The sequence below is a fragment of the Saccostrea cucullata genome, unplaced genomic scaffold (genome assembly GCF_032062105.1).
Source record: "Saccostrea cucullata isolate Sc308-1 unplaced genomic scaffold, CSIRO_AGI_Scuc_v1 ctg11658, whole genome shotgun sequence".
Taxonomy (NCBI): Eukaryota; Metazoa; Mollusca; class Bivalvia; order Ostreida; family Ostreidae; genus Saccostrea; species Saccostrea cuccullata.
Window position 1 is genome coordinate 1 of NW_026934453.1, and position 20,282 is coordinate 20,282.

The 20,282-nt window shown below is 34.4% G+C and overlaps 2 protein-coding genes across 2 annotated transcripts; both read right to left on the reverse strand.

Annotated features, from left to right (window-relative positions):
- Window positions 1-383: 383 nt before the first annotated feature.
- On the reverse strand, window positions 384-6,417 carry LOC134240779 (uncharacterized). The gene is made up of 2 exons (XM_062722858.1): window positions 5,485-6,417; window positions 384-3,122 (listed from the first exon to the last, which is right to left on the reverse strand). The coding sequence occupies exons 1-2, from the start codon at window positions 6,379-6,381 to the stop codon at window positions 2,454-2,456; spliced, it is 1,566 nt and encodes a 521-aa protein (XP_062578842.1). The 5' UTR covers window positions 6,382-6,417; the 3' UTR covers window positions 384-2,453.
- A 22-nt stretch (window positions 6,418-6,439) lies between these two features.
- LOC134240782 (uncharacterized) lies at window positions 6,440-13,582 on the reverse strand. Its single transcript, XM_062722862.1, has 5 exons — window positions 13,576-13,582; window positions 11,919-12,422; window positions 7,248-7,345; window positions 6,509-6,705; window positions 6,440-6,467 (listed from the first exon to the last, which is right to left on the reverse strand). Exons 1-5 carry the CDS (start codon window positions 13,580-13,582, stop codon window positions 6,440-6,442), a joined length of 834 nt encoding a protein of 277 aa, XP_062578846.1.
- Between the last annotated feature and the right edge of the window lie 6,700 nt (window positions 13,583-20,282).

Genomic DNA, 20,282 nt, shown 5'->3' on the forward strand with positions numbered 1-20,282 from the left:
AGAATTTCATGTTTTTACATAATTTAAAATCACAATATCTATCCGTATTTAAAATAACCCATGGGTTGTTTAATTGTTTTTTACTCTTTGATACTAGATGTTCAATATTTTATAATTCACATTCAAGGAGAGTGCGGGCTTTCTTAAAAAATCACCTGCACGTACAGACACCTTTCAATGGATATTGTTGACTGTTTCAGTATATATTGAATTCATTTTTTAATCAACTATGCATGAAATCCATTTATAACTGTGATCAAGTATTTAGTTTGATGTATCTTAATGTAAATATGATAGTTTTTGAAAAATCTATCACTATCATGAATCACTTATTTTCATTTCTGCCTGGTTCTTATAAATAGCTGTACTTAAAAATATTCCTTATATTTACATGTTTGGAAGCACCAAAAACATACCCAATGTTTGAATTTCTCGCTGTCCTATATCGTTATACTTTACTAACGTCGCTGTGGCCTTATTGTGAGTCACATTAACGCACGTTCCTCTGTGTATATTTCTACGTGCGAGTATACACGAAAATAGCTTTCAAATCAATTTCACATTTAGCTTCGTAGAAACACATAGCAAATGTAAATATATAGATATTAATGTGCAGAAAAGCAGATAGATGCATAAGCTGATGGTATAAAAACACTAATTTTTTGAGTTGGCTGTAATGACATGTTATAATTACCTTTTTAAAAAAATTCAGGGTCTTCTGCACAGTTATCACATGTTTCATCTGAAGTTGACACTTGCACTGCGTTTCTTAAGCTTCAGCTTTGGTTTCGGACAGTTCGCTTTCAAGATTCAGAGATAGATAATTCCGAAAATCTATGATATTTTGAATCCTTTTCGAAAAATGTTTGTGTCAAAAAATGTGTCTGTCAAATTATCTATCGTATTTCAAACAAATAATGGTTTGTTTCCCAACATTTGTTATTGAATTTCATCATTGCATAACAGGAGTGTATTCTTTTTGGTCAAACAGTTTAGAATTCCCAGCATAGGCAATGGAATGTGTGCTTTCAGTTATTTGGAGGAATCATCGGCATCACATCCAGAAAAGAAAGAAGGATTTTTTTTCGGAACATATGTACAATGCTACAAACCCTCGAAATCAAAATTATTGTCAAATTCTTTATTAACCATGCTATTTTTGATTTCCGTTAAGAGGGCTAAATATCAATTTCCTGTAATGGAATGAAAATCATTCAACCATTGAATGACTGATTTTGCCACATCAAAGATGTCCTTAATTTTAAGGACAAAGTTATAGTAAGTATATACTCTACTGTACCCGAAGCTCCGATCCCTAAAGATAGGTTGCTACGTTTCTTTAGCGTTCCAGCATATAAAACTAAATGATGTTCGGTATTTTGACAATACCATATCCTATAAATAAAATAAATGTGAATTGAAATTGAGTTCAATATTGTTTTTGATCATGTATAAAGGTGTATATTCAAATGCACTAAAGAGAGGACGATGAATAATACTCTTATTTTGCAGTTTTTTTGCTCTCAATACCGCTGCTTTTACTTCCTGCACTTCTAACACGATGTCTTGCACATTTGACATACTTGTCTTCACCATTTCATACTGATTTTCCATTTTAACCTTTTCTATAATAACATCCTCATCTTCCTCTTTTTAACTCAGATTTTGAATGCAATTAAAGACATCCAGGCAATTCTTTCCATTTAAGTTTTCCAGTTTGTGCAGATATCCAACATCATCAACCACGTGTCATCGAATTCTGTCTGAGAGGTGGAGGCTGAGCTCACGTGTGCAGTCAAAGAGTTTCGGATTATCCTGATTCGCTCCACATCATCATCCACCCTTATCTCTCCTGCTGTAGGCATACTGTTGCCTACCCATTTTCCTTTTGCTGGCTTACTGCCTAAGGGATCCTTGAACAAACATTTCTGATCAACATATAGATCAATGAAATATCGAAATTCTTATATCCAGAGCTTGCAGCTGTTTTCAAGAGATCTTCCTGATCTGAGCGTAAAGTTTTATAAATTGATGATGTCTCTACTTTGTTATCAAGAAGGGAAGGTGTATTTCCCATTCAAGCACATGTCGGTATGCCTGATTTAACATGCCGTTTGTTACCATTCCCGGCTTTGAAAATCCTGCTCAGTCTGCCAGTTTTGGAATAATTATCCAGCCCTTTTAGAGACGATGATAATGAACATGTTTAAAAGACCTCGAAATTGTATTGAATGTTGAGTCCTCCAAACACCAAAATGAATTAAAGTCTTTCTAACAGGGTCTCAAAATTAATTTCCAACAACCCAATGTCTTGTATTTTTACAAAAAACAGTAAATGTGAATAAAATTAAAAAAAAAAACCCATATAAATCATTTTTGTTGGATTGTGATTTCAATATAGTTTGAGTTATAAATGTATTCCTAACTGCGTTCTACGTGTAGTAATCTTAATCTTAATTTGAAGCATCTTTTGTTTCAGGCTTCACCATATTCTTTTTAATTTCTTTTACATCGGACATTACTGCCTTCATCATTTCATACTGACTTTCCATTTTAACTTTTTCTATAATAGCATCTTCATCTTCCTCCTTTAAATTCAGTTTTTGAATGCTATTAAGATCGTCCAGGTATTTCTTTCCAGTGAAGGTTTCCAGTCTTTGACAGATATCCGACATCACTGACCAGGTGGCATCAAATTCTGTCTGAGGGGTGGAGGCTGAGCTCACGTGTGCAGTCAGAGAGTTTCGGATTATCCTGATTCGCTCCACATCATCACCCACCCTTATCTCCCCTACTGAAGGCAAACTGTTACCTCCCCATTTTCCTTTTGTTGGCTTAGGGATCTTTGAACAAACATTTCTGATCAACATATAAATCAATGAAATATCAAAATTCTTATATCCAGAGCTTGAAGCTGTTTTCAAGAGATCTTCCTGATCTGAGCGTAAAGTTTTATAAATTGATGAGGTCTTCACTTTGTTGTAAACAAAAGAAGGGTGCATTTCCCACTCAAGCACATCTCTGTATGCCTGATTTAACACATCGTTTGTTGCCATTCCAAGCTTTGCAAATCTAGATCGGTCTGCCAATATTTGCCGATTGCTAGTATTGTTTTCTTCTTTCTGAAACAAAATGAACCTGAATTTAATCAATCAAATATGAACATGAATTAAATTAAGCAAAATAAATATTAATGTATACACTCTACTTTGAGAAAAAGTTTTTTTTAAAAAAGAAGTTTTTATTACCTTTTTAATATGATACAATTAAATAGGTTTTACAGCAATGCTAAATTGATGACGTGATCAAGCTTAAAAGAGTAAAAACTAGAAATATGTCCATAGAACATGAATGCCCCGCCGAGGATATATTAGTGAAGCAACATAAAAATGTGTAGGTGTGTAAAATTGATCAGAATATCTTGAATGGTGATGCAGGTAAATTGCTTGTTTGGAAAATATAGGTCAGATTCAGCATCCGAAACAAGTCTGGTAATGTCCTTCCCTAGATGCATCATCCATGCAAGTTTGGTCCAGGTACGGCTTATAGTTACTTGGGAATCAAAAAATAGGTCAGATCCAGCATCCGAAGCAAGTGTGGTAGTGTCCATCCCTAGATGCATCATCCATGCAAGTTTGCTTCAAGTACAGCTTATAGTTACTTGAGAATCAAAATATAGGTCAGATCCAGCATCTGAAGCAAATCTGGTAGTGTCCATCCATGCAAGTTTGGTCAAGGTAGGGCTTATAGTTACTTGGGAATCAAAGCATAGGTCAAATCAAGCATCCGAAGCAAGTCTGGTATTGTCCATCCCTAAATGCATCATCTATGCAAGTTTGGTTCAGGCACAGCTTATAGTTACTAGGAAATCAAAATATAGGTCAGATCCAGCATCCGAAGCAAGTCTGGTAGTGTCCATTCCTAGATGCATCACCCATGCAAGTTTGGTTCAGGTACAGCTTATAGTTACTAGGAAATCAGAATATAGGTCAGATCCAGCATCTAAAGCAAGTTTGGTAGTGTCCATCCCTAGATGCATCACCCATGCAAATTTGGTTCAGGTACAGCTTATAGTTACTTGGGAATCAAAATATAGGTCAGATCCAGCATCCGAAGCAAGTGTGGTAGTGTCCATCCCTAGATGCATCATCCATGCAAGTTTGGTTTAGGTACGGCTTATAGTTACTTGAGAATCAAAATATAGGTCAGATCCCGCATCCGAAGCAAATCTGTTAGTGTTCATCCTTAGATGCATCATCCTTGCAAGTTTGAGTCAGGTAGGGCTTATTGTTACTAAGGAATCAAAATATAGGTAGATCCAGCATCCAAAGGAAGTCTGGTACTGTCCATCCCTAGATGCATCATCCATGCAAATTTGGTTCAGGTAGGGTTTATAGTTACTTGGAAATCAAAATATAGGTCAGATCCAGCATCCGAAGCAAGTCTGGTAGTGTCCATCAATGCAAGTTTTGTCAAGGTAGGGCTTATAGTTACTTGGGGAAAAAAATATAGGTCAGATCAAACATCCGAAGCAAGTTTGGTGGTGTCCATCCCTAGATGCATCATCCATGCAAGTTTGGTTCAGGTACAGCTTATAGTTACTTGGGAATCAAAATAAAGGTCAGATCCAGCATCCGAAGCAAGTCTGGTAGTGTCCATCCCTAGATGCATCATCCATGCAAGTATGGTTCAGGTACGGTTTATAGTTACTTGGGAATCAAAATATAGGTCAGATCCAGCATCCGAAGCAAGTCTGGTAGTGTCCATCCCTAGATGCAACATCCATGCAAGTTTGGTTAAGGTAGGGTTTATAGTTACAAAATATAGGTCAGATCCAGCATCCGAAGCAATTTTGGTAGTGTCCATCCCTAGATGCATTACCCATGCAAGTTTGGTTCAGGTAGGGCTTATAGTTCCTCAGGAATGGACCTGCTCCAAAAACTTTAACCTTGGCACTCATCTGGAAAATGTAGGTCAGATCCAGCATCAGAAGCAAGTCTGGTAATGTTCATCCTGAGATGCATCATCCATGCAAGTTTGTATCAACATGTGAAGTTTGATAACACCATTTTGAATGGTATGTTTAATACTGAGCTAAACACTTATTTGAGAAAAGTGAGGGCAAGGTCAAAGGAAAGGTCAAGGTCAAGCAATATTGATGCAGTTGCATAGCTCTCATTAATATCTATCAGCATATGAATTTTGATGAAGATATCTTGGATAGTTTCTTTGAAACTTTGCTTTGAACAGAGCTAAACGCAAAGTGTGACGAAAGGACGTAAGAACAGAAGAACGGAAGGACGGAAGACGGACATGACAAACACTATATGCCCCGGCCATTTTCATGGCAGGGAATAAAAAAACTATTCTGCTAAGGGCATGGCATGAATATACAAATAAACAGACAAAAAGGGTAATCCCATATACCCTAATCAACTCGGTTTTTTTGTGGAGTGAAGGGTATAATGGAAGAAAGATAATTACCTTTTCCCAGAAGCTAAGAGTTCTTTGTACATTTATCACGTGTTTCTCCTGAATTTGACATTTGCATTGTGTTTCTTCAGCCTTAATTTTGGAGAGCTCACTTGCCAGGGTGAAAGATAGATCTTTCTCATTACAAATACTGTTTTGACATTTAAATCCTCTATGGAACTTTTTTTCCCCAAGAAATGTTTCTGTCAATTTTTCTAAGGCCTGTTCAATGGAGTCTCCAATAGCATTCGATACGTCTTTGTCTACAGCTAATCGGCTGATTCTTAATACTTGTAACTGAATTTCGTCATTACATATGCCAACAACAACCGTGTGTTCATTGTGATCAAACACTGCTGCTGTTTGATAAAGACATAGACTTCCTTCATTGTCTTCATCTTTTGCAACAGTCCATTTTAGAAGACTTATGCAGTATGCTACCAGTCTGTAGAACACAAACATGGCAAAGGAAGTAAATCGATAGCACAAAATGGATGAGCATTCCCATTTATTATGAAACAAGTCAGCTTTAAACTGCTTTTTGTTCATACATGGGACATACCATGACATGCCACCTTCTGATACAGCTTCAAGTACATTCAAAGGTACCAGCATTTGAAGTTTCTCCATGTATGGCATAATTTCATTTTTATGTTTCGAGAAAGAGGGTTCATCTTTCCACAGTGCATTTATCACTTTATCTTTAAGTTCCCCCGTTTTGTTGAAGGATTTCCACTCTTTAATTAATTTCCTTTTACAATCTTTATTGATATGGTTTTCATCAGCAATTACCTTGCTGAAAGCATTAGCAAGCCACTGAATATCTATTATAACATGTTCCCTCAATTCTGCTTCTCCAAAATTCAAAAGAAGACCATTATCATGGAAACATTTTAAAAATTTGGTCATTTCTTCATCATTTTTGATTTGGTATTCATAAGGAAGAGATGAGTTGAGTTTCGAGATTTCACTCAGAGACAAAACTTTCCAGCCTCCTTCATACAATAACTGCTCCATTAAAGCCCATGAAGAAGGCAATTCAATTTTTGTAGTATTCTCATCCATAAATAATTCCACTATGGAGTTTTTCATTGACTCTAGCATTGCTTTAGTGTTATCATTAAGTTCCTTTAGACCCACTGCATATTCCCGATCATTCAGAGACTCACTTAACCAATCTCTGTCTTCGTCTGGAACAGCATTCCAGAACTCCCCAAAGTACCTCTCTATTTCCTGAAGAAGTAAATAAAGCAGGTATAAAATATTAATTCATATTTGTAAACTAAACAACTTAATTATGTGTCGATGTTTGAAAATGTGCAGTAACAGGTATTTCAGTATAAAAAGTGGTGCACAGTTCAAACTGACTTCAACTGCACTGTAGATCTGGTATCCATTGTTGAATTACAATTTATATGAAACTTAGGATGCAATACAAAATACTGTAAACATTTGGCTGTGTATTCTTTTAAGCACATTTGGCGGAAAGCAATCTCGCCTAATTCAAGAACAACGCTATATGCCTCGCACATATAACAAAAGCATTATGATATGCGCCAAATCAAATCAACACTAACTTGTTCAAAATCCAATTTCCGCCATATATCGTACTTCTAAATATAATACATTTACAGTATATAATATGTGATACAATTTACTGTCAATTAAATTTTGGTTCTTTTGTATTTTTGAAGTTAAACTGTAATAGTGCATTCTCAAAATATGTTGGTTTGTTATTTTTTGTAATTCACATTTCTATTAGCCTGGTTACTTACATCTGTAGATTTTGTTTCTGTGTGTGTGGCAACAAGAAACAGTGGTGCCTTTTTGCCTCCAAATGTCTTGATTGAGGTTATCCAAAACTTCAAGTAATCTAAAAGAAAACAAAATTTGGTAATCTAAAAGAACAACTTAGCACCCTAATAAAAACAAACAGGTCTGTGTCTCTGGTAAGTGTGTATCTCTACTGCTTTATATTAAAAACATGGAAAGTAAAAGACCTTCAATCAATACTTTTATTTTTGGTTTTACAATAGTCTAGCAGAATTATATGAATATGACTTCATATTTTGTAAACCCATCAATAATTATTAAATAGAATATAAATTATGAAATGTGCAATATTTAAATTTTTGAAAAATAAATATTTACATATCTTCTTCCTTCCGTTTTAAATGACAAATCTTTTGTTGAAAACAAGAGGCCCAAGGGCCTTGAATTGCTCTTCTAATAAATTGTACAATCTATCACTTCTATTAGAAGCCTACAACTCTATTAGTATCATAAGACCCAAAATGCATCAACTTACAAAGTTAGATAATATTTAGCCATTTTTTAACATAATTATAAAATACCATAAGTAGGTCACAGTGACCTACCTTTTGATTGAAATTTTCTGAGTACTCAAGATACATTAATTGACAAATACTGATGATTCTAATTAAATAAGTACCTGAGATTTTCAAAAGTAGGTCACCATGACCTACTTTTTGGTCAACATTCTCTTAAAACCCAAGATGCATCATCTGATAAAGTTTGACAATTCTAAGCCAATTAGTTCTAGAGATAATTAAATAAAGCCATCATATGTCAAAAGTAGGTCACGGTGACCTACTTTTTGGTCGACGTAATCCAAACACCCAAGAAGCCTAAACTGAGAAAATTTACTTATTCTAAGCCAATAAGTACCTGAGATATTCAAAAGTAGGTCACTGTGACCTTCTTCTTGTTGGACATTCAATGAAACCAAAAGATGCCTCAACTGACAAAGTTTGAGGATTCCGAGCCAATAAACACCAGATAATTAAATATAGCCATAAAATGTCAAAAGTAGGTCACAATGACCTACTTTTTGGTCGACGTTCTCCGAAAACCCAAAGTGCCTAAACTGACAAAGTTTCATGATTCTAAGCTAATACGTACCTGAGATATTCAGAGTAGGTCACTGTGACCTACTTTTTGGTCGACATTCTCCGAAAACGCAAGATGCATCAACTGACAAAGTTTGATGATTTCAGGTCAATAAGTACCAGAGTCTGAGATACTTTATTATAGCCACAAAATGTCAAAAGAAGGTCACCGTGACCTACTTTTTGGTCGTCACTCTCCGAAAACCTAATATGCATGAACTCACAAAGTTTGATGATTCTAAGCCAAGAAGTACCAGAGATACTTAAATAAAGCCATAAAATGTCAAAAGTAGGTCACCATGACCTACTTTTTGATCGTCACTCTCCGAAAACTAAATATGCATTTACTCACAAAGTTTGATGATTCTAAGCCAATAAATACCTAAGATACTTAAATATAGCCACAAAATGTCGAAAGTAGGTCATCGTGACCTACATTTTGGTTGACATTTTTCAAAGACCCAAGATGCATCTACTGACCAAGTTTGTTGCTCGTAGGTCTAATGGTTATCAAAATATGCATTTTAAACAATTTGAAAACAAATGTTGGCAAAATTTAAAAAGTAGGTCACAGTGACCTACTTTTTCATAATTATGTTTTAAGGTCTCAAAGTACAAGATTTGATGATTCTAAACCTCCCAGTGTCTGAAATGATGGGATTTAATGTTTTTAAAAGGATAAGTCATTAAGTTTAAAAAGTAGGTCATGGTGACCTACTTTTAAGTTGACATTGTTCAAGGATCCAAGATGCATCAACTGTCAAAGTTTGATGATCATAGGCCTTAAAGTGTCCAAAATATGCCTTCAAATCAATTTGAAAACAAATCCCTGCAAAATTTAAAAAGTAGGTCACCGTGACCTACTTTTGAGTGAATATGATGTGAAATTGTAAGATGCATCAACTTACAAGATTTGATGATCCTAGTCTTTATAGTAAGAAAAATATACACGTTTTTATTAAATGTAAATTTAGGTCAACTTTGAAGTGACCTTGAGACCACGCCCTTTGCCCTAGGGTCATGCCTTGAACAATTTTTAATCTTCAACATATCCTGATCCTTGTATGTAAATTTGGTGAAAATCTGCCTGGTGGTTCTGGAGAAGATGATTTTTTAGCAACCAGTACTTTTGGTTTTGTATTCCTGATTCTCTCCCCTTGTTTTAGGGTCCCAACCCTTATTTTAGTATAAATGGTAGCCCTTGGGCCAATGATACCCTGTGACAAATTTGGTACTGATTGGCCAAGGGGTTCTTGAGTTATGGCGCATATTCTAAAAAGTTAAGGCACACCGCACAAATGGCCATAGCATTAGCTCTTTGAGCCTTTGGCTCAGAAGAGCTTAAAAATGTATCAAAGTGCAGTGTACTTCTAAAGGCAAATACACTGTAGCAAATGAAGACAAGTTAAGTCCATTTCAATGGTTAAACCCTCTGAAAACAGATTCATAATTCCTAGCTAGGTTAAGGCAGCTCATAGGAAATGTGCCTTAAAATATTCCAAGAAAATCAATAAAATGTTGATATCTTTTCTGTTAGCATGAGTTTCCATTTAATGGGAATTGTACTAAAAACATATGCATATATGGGGTCTCAACCGAGTTCGGCAAAAGTGATTTTTCACTATGAAATTGATTGCGTTTCCTTTAAGACAAATTCCTTAACCTGAAAAATGCTGGGAGCAACTTCCCCATGCCCGGGAATTATTTCAAATTTAGCTGTCTTTTGAAAAACTTCGTAAATTTACATTATACGCATTAAAATAATGTAAAATTACGAAAAAAACCAACAGTGCACAACTTACTCCAAGCACTTTTGAAAATGGTAGGGTTAATAATAAATTATGATATTTTATACACATGTAGCTACATGTGTATAAAATATCATAATTTATAGTTTAGCGGATATGGTTGAACTCTTGAGATTTTCGAGGGGTTGTGCCTGTGATTGTAGTATGTTTAAGTGCATGACTGCGGCTTTATAAGAGACCTATTCATTATAAATTCAATTACTTTGAAAAATTGAGTAATGTATTCAAAATATGACTCAATTTTAGTCAGATCACGCTTAATTTGTTTTTTCATTTTTACAAATTGCAATAATAGCCGGATCTGCGTCTCAAGTACACAGAAACTGCATGTCAAACTAGTCTATGATGTCATCACTGTCAGTATAGCGAGATCAAGTTGGCTTCGATTTTACATTTAAAAAGAGTTATAATGACAAGATAAGTTACACAGCAATTTATGTTTTCAATAATTATGAGAAATCACAGTATACAAGAGTGTAAGAAAAAGAATATTATTTGTACGGTTTCACCATGATGTCATAATCGTTTGCCGGAAGATCTGCATAGACTGATATACCTTTGCATTTGGGAGTCCTTAACCTATCCGCGTTCCTGGCTACTGACGGACAGTTTATGGGTCACATCCAAAGAAATGAACCTATACCCACCACAACTGACATGTGATGATACCCGTCACGAATGATTACCCAATGGGATCATCATCTCATACAAAATAACCCCATTTGATTGTTGAACGGTCCCATTTAGCATTAACTGATTAATTTTAATATAAGAAAGAAAAATTTCATTGGTTGTTATTTTTTAAATAAAACATAACAGTACATGAAACTTGCCACCATTTATGATTTCGCTTAGGAGTACGTTCTGAGATTCAAATTATGAAAATAATGGCCCAGGTTATGAGACCACAGAAAGAGGTCAAAGGTTTACATAGATATAAAAATCAATTTTGAACTTAAGGTAATGTTAGCAAGCTCACAAAAAATTATCCCCATACAATCTTTTTAAAAGTTTCTATTTAAATTTTGTATAATTGACCTTGAAATAAAAGAAACCTTTGCTAAAATGGACACAGTCTGGTACTCTGTAGGTAAAATACAGAAATGAAAAATTTATCCTTTAGAAAATCATAGACCTCTTGTGAATCTTAAAATTTTTTTTTACCAGTGATCTTGAATTTGTTTTATTAACCTTGGGTCAAGCAAATGAACATCCATGGATAGTTAATAGTCTGTGTATCAAAAATGATCTTCCAATGAAATTTCATTACAAAGTTTTAACCTGGACAAGCTTAATATACCGTTTTTTGCTGGTGACCTTAAACTCGCTGAAAAAGACCAAGTTCAAGGTCAGAACACACCCGCAGATCATGACAAGCAAATTAAAGTTTGTATCAAGTATGAGCTCCCAGTTATTCTCCATTACAAAGATATGGCCTGGACAAGGATTTAAACATTTTCTGCTAGTGACCTTGAACTTGTGAGAATCATCTAGGGTCATGGTCAGTTTTTCTGATAAAAAATTGTCCGTTGTTTGTCATTGTTGTTGTTGTAATAGTTTTCACAATTTCATCTTCTACTCAAGAACCACTAGACCAATTTCAATGAAACATGCTACTAAACAAAATGATAAATAAATGTGTATTGTCGATGAACAAAACTACAAATGGATGCGTAAACTTAATACCGGTAACTACCTTAAAAAATCTGACATTTTATAAGTGTCTTACCTCTGTAAGTCCAAACGGAAAAGATTGATCCTTCTTGGTTATCTTTCTCTTTATCTACAACATCTTCAAACCTCTTAGTCATGTCCAGCACAAGAATAAAGAAGGCCTTTGGTGTTACGTAAATTTGGTGACGAGCATAATAAGCTAACTGCCCAGCAAAATCCAGCAAGCTTACAGTTGGGAATTTTTCTTTTTCAGACAAGATTTTTTGGAAAATTTCATCCTTCAACATTTCTTGTGCTTCTGAGGAGAGAACACTGGCCATTGTCTCAACTGTATTTTGTTCTTCTTTGCCTTCAGTTGGAGAAATGGACCTCTCAACGTTTTCTTCTTTCTTTTCTTCTCGGCTATAAACTACTTCAGAGTTTTTACCAGTACTTCCTTGCTCCAAATTGTCTTCTTGTTCATTTGTGTCGGAGATGTCAGTTGCACTGCCCGGGTCTGGTTTCAAATCTGCAGCGTTTATCCTGATAAATGACTTCAATGGTGAGTCATCATCAGCCACTGTAAAAGAAGAAATTGATAAATAGTAAAAATTCCTTTGCATTATACTGTTTTTTTTCCCGAAATCTTACAGGGATGGAAACGAATGCACAATATAAAATTGACACTTGTCTTTTTGTGTAAGGTATTCAATTTTTACAAATACGTTTTGTCATTGCCCGGTGCTGCAATTCAGAACACGCAGACTTTGGTATACAACGTGGCTTTTTGCCACTTGTTACTTATGACAATAAGACACACTTGCTCTCTGCTCACTTTAATACAGTATAAAACAAGTGTATCTAATCTTTTGTCATTCATAAATCTTTTACTAGCGACTCTAACACCCCATTGCAAAAAATGATACATATTATTCATACAAGCACATTTTTTTTTAATCATAGAAATAATCATTAGGTCAATCTTTTACAATGCTTTCCAGGGACAAATCTGACTTTGAGCATGTTTTGCTCATTTAATCCAAACTTTTATTTTCACTTTGTTTCTTAATATATATAAAGATAGTTGCATTTAACATTGTTTAGTTTGTTTGCTTACAACTCAGGGACAGAGGAGGAATTTTCAAAGGTTTTATGCAATTTTGCTAATTAATCAATTAATTGCAAGTTCAGGAGTCTCATTATAACTATATGTATGTATTGAGTTTGTTTAAATAATACATATACCAAGGAGAATTGGAAAAAAATATTTCAATAGCACTTAATTTTTATTCAGAAAATAATAAATAAGCCCCCCCCCCCCCATTCCCCGCACAAACACACATGGAACCCTTGACCCAGAGACCATGAATTTCACAATATGGGAAGAGAAACTTTTCTCTATCATAAATATGTATTTGCTGCATCTGCATAATACCCAGAAGCAGAGTAGACCATTTAAAAATCTTTTTTTTCAGTAAATAATAAACAAGAGATGTTTGTAAAACACTTATTCTCCCCCGCCCCCAAATAATTGGAATTTTTCTAAGTCCAAGGTGCATAACTCTATCCAAAATTGCTCAATTGTATCCCAAACAGAACCTGACCTAGAAATTCTTATGATAAATTTGTATATAAAATTTTATTTCAATGTGTGTAACAACTGCGAAAAAAAAAGTAAACAGATGATGGATCGACAGGCAGACTAATCAACAGACAGCAGCAAAGCAATATACCCTCCATTTTTCAAAGAGGAGGCACCCTCCATGGAACCCCTAACCAAGGGGCCCATGAAATTCATAATTTTGGAAAAATAAACATTTCCTTCTTATTACTATGAACTTAGTTAATCAGCTTAATACCCAGGAGCAGAAGAGAAATTTTTCAAAGAATTCATGCATTTTCACTACATTTATATAATCATTAGAGCCCCACCCTAACACCAAAACACCTTACCAAGGGGCAATGAAATTCACAGATTTGGGAGAAGCACTTTTCGTCATCATAACTATATATTTAATTCATTACGTTAATAGCCAGAAGCAGAAAAGATTTACAAAGAATGCATTTCACAAGAATATCAATTAAGCCCCACACTAACACCAGAACTCCTGACCATGGAGCCATGAAATTTTCAAAGAAATAATGCAGGGTTCTCCATCATTTAAAATTAAACTGTGGGGCAAGAATTGCACAAAGTACTTGTATTCGAAGGAATTTCGAATTAAATTGATAAACACATATTGATTTAATTGATGAATATGGCTTTGCTATTCTTGAGAAGAATATTTTTAAAGAGTTTCCCCATATATTTCTATGTAAAACTTTGGTCAGCCATTTTTGCCCTGCCCTACCCCGGGGTGTCATGATTTGAACAAACTTGAATCTACACTACCTGAGGATGCTTCCATATAAATATAATCAATTATGGCTTTGGTATTCTTGAGAAGAATATTTTTGCAGAATTATCCTGTATACGAGGGTTGATTCAAAAGTAATGTCACTGTGTTCATATCTTTTATATTTGGCATCGTAGTATCAAATATTATGTACCAAAAAATGCATAAAAATAAATCTAATCAAAATTACAAAATTTCATTCAATAATGTTTCAAAAAATATATTTTATAGACGTTTAAAACATTAAACAAATGGGGTGTCGCCGCGTCACAACTAAATGTCACGTTTTAAAGTGTATAATGTTAGAATGGAAAAAAAGCAAACACATAAAAAAACATCTGAAATGGGGAATAATCGCCCAATATTTTAAAAGACAATACTTACGATATTTTCTAGTCGTTAATCAAAAATTTAATGACATCAATGCTATTTTGGGTCCATGACATTGTTTTTTAATCTGATGTATTGAAAAAGTAAAATTCGAAATGGAATAAAACGCTGAAATGAGCTATAATGTTTTTCTTTTAATATCGGGAAATCGCCAGTAGGGACAATTACAATGAAAAATCAGACTCACAGAGGAAAGAATTTAATAAGTGACTTGTTGTAAATGGTTTCAGTGATTTTGGGCAGGTCATGGGTCATGGATTGATCTGCAGAGGACAGGAAGAACGAAAGATAGAAGGTCAGTTGGAAACGTTCAATGGTGTCTGACTTTGTCAAAAACAGAACGATATGAGAAACTTTAAGTTTGTCTTATCTTAATGCTCAAAGACTTTTTTTTATAGAGAACTAAATTTTAAAATAGAATGAGTTTACAATTGGTGCCAATAACTCTTAAAGAAAGTGAAATGTGAAAATGTGTTTGTGAATCTCAAATATTTTTAATGGAACAAAAGGGAAGCGTTAAATTGAACATGTATGACGTCACGTATCCGTCATACGACGTTATTTAGGTGCGGCGACTTCCCTAATCGCATATGGTTTATAATTCAATATTTTAAAAGCTATAAAGCATTTTTATCCGTCAGGTAACTTCCCTAATGGCACATGGTGTAAAATTTAATATTTTGAAAGGTATAAAGCATTTTTATTTGAATTTTTCAGAACTGATTTGAAATAAATATAGCTTCCAACATATATAAGTGTGTTATATTATGTCAACTAGAAGCAATTTTATCGAAGTTGTGACATTACTTTTGGATCAATCCTCGTATTTCTATGTAAAACTTTGGTTGACAATTTTGGCCCCACCCTACCCCCGGGGGTCATGATTCGAACAAAATCGAATCTAAACTACCTGAGGATGCTCTCATATATGTATGATTAATTATGGCTAATATGTCATTTTTGAGAAGAAGATTTTTAAAGAATATTCCTACATATTTCTATGTAAAACACTACCTGAGAATGCTTCCATGTATTAAATATGATCAATTATGGCTATATATTTCTATTTAAAACTTTGGTTGGCCATTTTGGCCCTGCCCTACCCCTGGGGGTCATAATTGGAACAAAATTAAATCTACACTGCCTTCGGCTGAGGTAAGCTAAAAAGCTGTTACTTGAATGTAGTGATTCTACAGTTTCTTTTTCTTCTTCCCTTACAGAAATTTCTGATAAGTTAAAGTGACTTATAAGTGATTTACTCTTTTACTTATAAGTTGTTTATTCTGGACCTACACTTCACTGATACATTTAACTTATAAGTGACTAATATGTTACTCATTAGGATTTTATATGCAAATGAGCTGCTTGACCTATAAGTGACTTATAAGCCAGTATTAGCTACTTATGCTTTATGCAAGTATAGTCACTTATAAGCGAATATAAGTAACTTATAAGTCAAGCATTAACCCTTTAATACTTTATCAAGTATTAGTCAACTATAATTCACTTATAAGTGAAGTACAACACTACCTGTAAGATCTAGCTAAGAACAGAACTTCCAAAAATAAAATAATCAAGTAAAAATTTTATAGAAAAAATCACTTTCATATGACATTTCTTTGATGATGCAAACTTAACATATTAATTCAGTTTACAAACAAAAATGTTGAACAAAAAGCAACAAGATTTAATGACCTTGAGGCTTCTTCAAATTTATGAAATCTGAAAGCAACTGAGTCAATTGATTCAAAATTTCAGGCAAAGGAAGTTAAAGTGGAGAGATGATGTAAATAGAACCTACTTGTTGTACCTGATGTGAAGGCATACTCAAAATAAATCTAAAATCTCCAACATCCTTTCACAGACACAAACTTGGTTTCAAATTCTTGTTACTGATCTCTACAGAGACAAACTTTCTGATTGGCTACCTTGAATACCCATAATGCTCCTAAGCATTAACATAAACAACCTTCTCGGGTGCTCCTTATACATAGGAGGGAAATCCACAACTGAACTGAACTGAACTGAATGCTCCTTGAGAGAAGTCTAGTATAGGGTAAAAATTCTAAGTTCACACTTATACTTCACTCATACCATACTGATCTTTACTTATAAGTGAGGTATAGGTGAAATATTCACTGATATGTAGCTCATCTTTACTTATAAGTGAAGTATTAACGAAATCCGTTCCTCACTTATACTTACTTTGACTTATAGTACACTTATAAGTAAATTTCAAAATTTATAAGTGACTCATAAGTTGCTAATAAGTGGATTACAAGAGGCCCAAGGGCCTTGAATCACTCTTCTGATAAATTGTACAATCTATCACTTCTATTTGAAGCCTCTTACTCTAAGTATCCTAAGATGCATGAACTGACAAAGTTTAATGATTCTTTGCCAGTTAGGACTGAAGATATTTCAGTATAGCTATAAAATACCATAAGTAGAACATGGTGACCTACTTTTTGATTTGAAACTTTCTGAGGACTCAAGATGCATTAATTGACAAAGATTGATGGTTCTAAGCCAATAAGTACCTTAAATAATAAAGTAGGTCACTGTGATCTTCTTATGGTTGACATTCTCCGAGGACCAAAGATGCATCAACTATCAGAGTTTGATGATTCTACGCCAATAAGTACCAGAGATACTTAAATAAAGCAATAAAATGTCAAAAATAGGTCGCCATGACTTACTTTTTGGTCAATATTTTCCGAAAACCCAAGATGCATCAACTGACAATGTTTCATGATTCTAAGCCAATAAGTACCTGAGATAATCAAAAGTAGGTCATTGTGACTTACTTTTTGGTCGACATTCCCGAAAACCCAAGATGCCTCAACTGACAAGGTTTGACAATTCTAGGCCAATAAGTACCCAAGATAAGTAAATATAGCCATAAAATTCAAAACAAGGTCACAGTGACCTACTTTTTTGTTGACATGTTCCGAAAACCCAAGTTGCATCAACTGACAAAGTTTGATGATTCTAAGCCAAAAAGTACCTAAGATACTGAATTATAACCATAAAATGTCAAAACTAGGTCACAGTGACCTACTTTTTTGTCGACATTCTTCTAAAATCCAAGTCGGATCAACTGACAAAGTTTTATGATTATAAGCCAAAAAGTACCTGAGAATACTTAAATATAGCCATAACATGTCAAAAGTAGGTCACCATGACCTATTTTTTGATTGACAAACTCCGGAAACCCAAGATGCCTTAAGTGACAACGTTTGGCAATTCTAGGCCAATAAGTACCCAGGATTAGTAAATATAGTCATAAAATTCAAAACTAGGTCACAGTGACCTACTTTTTGGTTGATATGTTCCTAAAACCCAAGTTGCATCAACTGACAAAGTTTGATGATTCTAAGCCAAAAAGTACCTAAGATACTGAAATATAGCCATAAAATGTCAAAACTAGGTCACAGTGACCTATTTTTTGGTCGACATTCTCCTAAAACCCAAGTTGTATCAACTGACAAAGTTTGATGATTATAAGCCAAAAAGTACCTGAGAATACTTAATAGAGCCATAAAATGTCAAAAGTAGGTCACCATGACCTACTTTTTGATTGACATTCTCCGAAAACCCAAGATGCCTTAACTGACAACATTTGACAATTCTAGGCCAATAAGTACCCAGGATAAGTAAATATAGCCATAAAATTCAAAACTAGGTCACAGTGACCTACTTTTTGGTTGATATGTTCCGAAAACCCAAGTTGCATCAACTGACAAAGTTTGATGATTCTAAGCCAAAAAATACCTAAGATACTGAAATATAGCCATAAAATGTCAAAAGTAGGTCACCGTGACCTACTTTTTGGTCAACATTTTCCGACATCCAAGATGCATCAACTGACAAAGTTTGATGATCATACATCTGAAAGTATTCAAAATATGAAACAATTTGAAAACAAATGCCTGCAAAATTCAAAAAGTAGGTCACAGTGACCTACTTTTTCATAAATATGTTTTAAGGCCCCAAGATGCATCAGCTTACAAGATTTGGTGAAGCTAAACCTCTCAGTATCTGAAATAATGGGATTTAATGTTTTAAAAAAGATAAGTCATAAAATTCAAAAAGTAGGTCACGGTGACCTACTTTTAAGTTGACCTTGTTTAAGGAGCCAAGATGCATTAACTGACAAAGTTTGATGATCATAGGCCTTAAAGTGTCCAAAATATGCCTCCAAATCAATTGAAAACAAAAGCCCGTAAAATTTAAGAAGTAGGTCACCGTGACCTATTTTTGTGTTAACATGATGTGAAGTCCTAAGATGCATCAACTTACAAGATTTGATGATCCTAGTGTTTACAGTAAGCAAAATATCAACGTTTTTATTAAGTGTAAATTTTGGTTAACTTTGAAGTGACCTTGAGACCACGCCCTTTGCCCAAGGGTCATGCCTTGAACAACTTTTAATCTTCAACATATCCTGAACCTTGTTTGCAAGTTTGGTGAAAATCTGCCTGGTGGTTCTGGAGAAGATTTTTTAGCAACCAGTACTTTTGGTTCTATTTTCCTGATTATCTCCCCTTGTTTTCGGGTCCCAACCCTTGTTTTAGTATAAATGGTAGCCCTTGGGCCAAGGATACCCTGTAACAAATTTGACAATGATTGGCCAAGGGGTTCTTGAGTTATGGCCCATATCTTAAAAAGTTAACGCACACAGCACACCGCACAAATGGCCATAGCATTAGCTCTTTGAGCCTTTGGCTCAGAAGAGCTAATAAAACACATATAAGTTTCCATTAGTTTTTTTCTGTAAGGGTTATTTTTATGCGCCCTGATCGATGGATCCCGGGCGTATATTTTTTTGTCCTGTCTGTTTGTCTTTCTGTCTGTTGTCAACTTTAACCTTCGCCCTACCTTTTGAACAATAAGAGATAGAGACTTCATATTTGGTATGCATACTCCACTAATAGAGTCCTTTCAAATGACATCAAGGTCAATGAATTTGTGACCTTGACTGTGACCTATATGCTAAAAATAGCTTTTTACACTGTTTGTCATAACTTTTGAGCCATAGGAGATAGGGACTTCATATTTGGTATGCATACTCCATCGATAAAGTCCTTTCAAAAAACGACAAGGTCAATGATCTTGTGACCTTGACTGTGACCTATATGCTAAAAATAGCTTTTTACACTTTTTCCCATAACTTTTGAACCATAGGAGATAGGGACTTCAAATAAAAAACGTTCCAATTTCGTCAAGGAAAGTAAAACCATGCATTCACAAAAAGGAATTGTGGGGTTGATCCAAAGGAAAAATGAGGCAAGGTCTGATAATTTATTATTTTCTGAGATTAATTTCACGCTTTAATGAACGATCAACATATATACTTTTCATTGTAAAACATTCTACAGATTCCTTGTTCAGTGATGAGGTATAATTGTTCTTCTGTGCAGTTTCAAACTTTCCACTTATAAACATTTATTGATTATTCAAGTATCATGCAATCATTTAGAATCGATCAAGTATGTAAATATTTAGTCACTGAACCTATTCATATTCAAACAAAATCCACTGAATGTATTTTGTGTATCGCTTGTCATTTTACACCCTCAGCATTTCAATTTTTAATAATATTTTGATAAAGTCGGTGAAGTCGCTCGATATGATCTGAAACGGATTTAAAT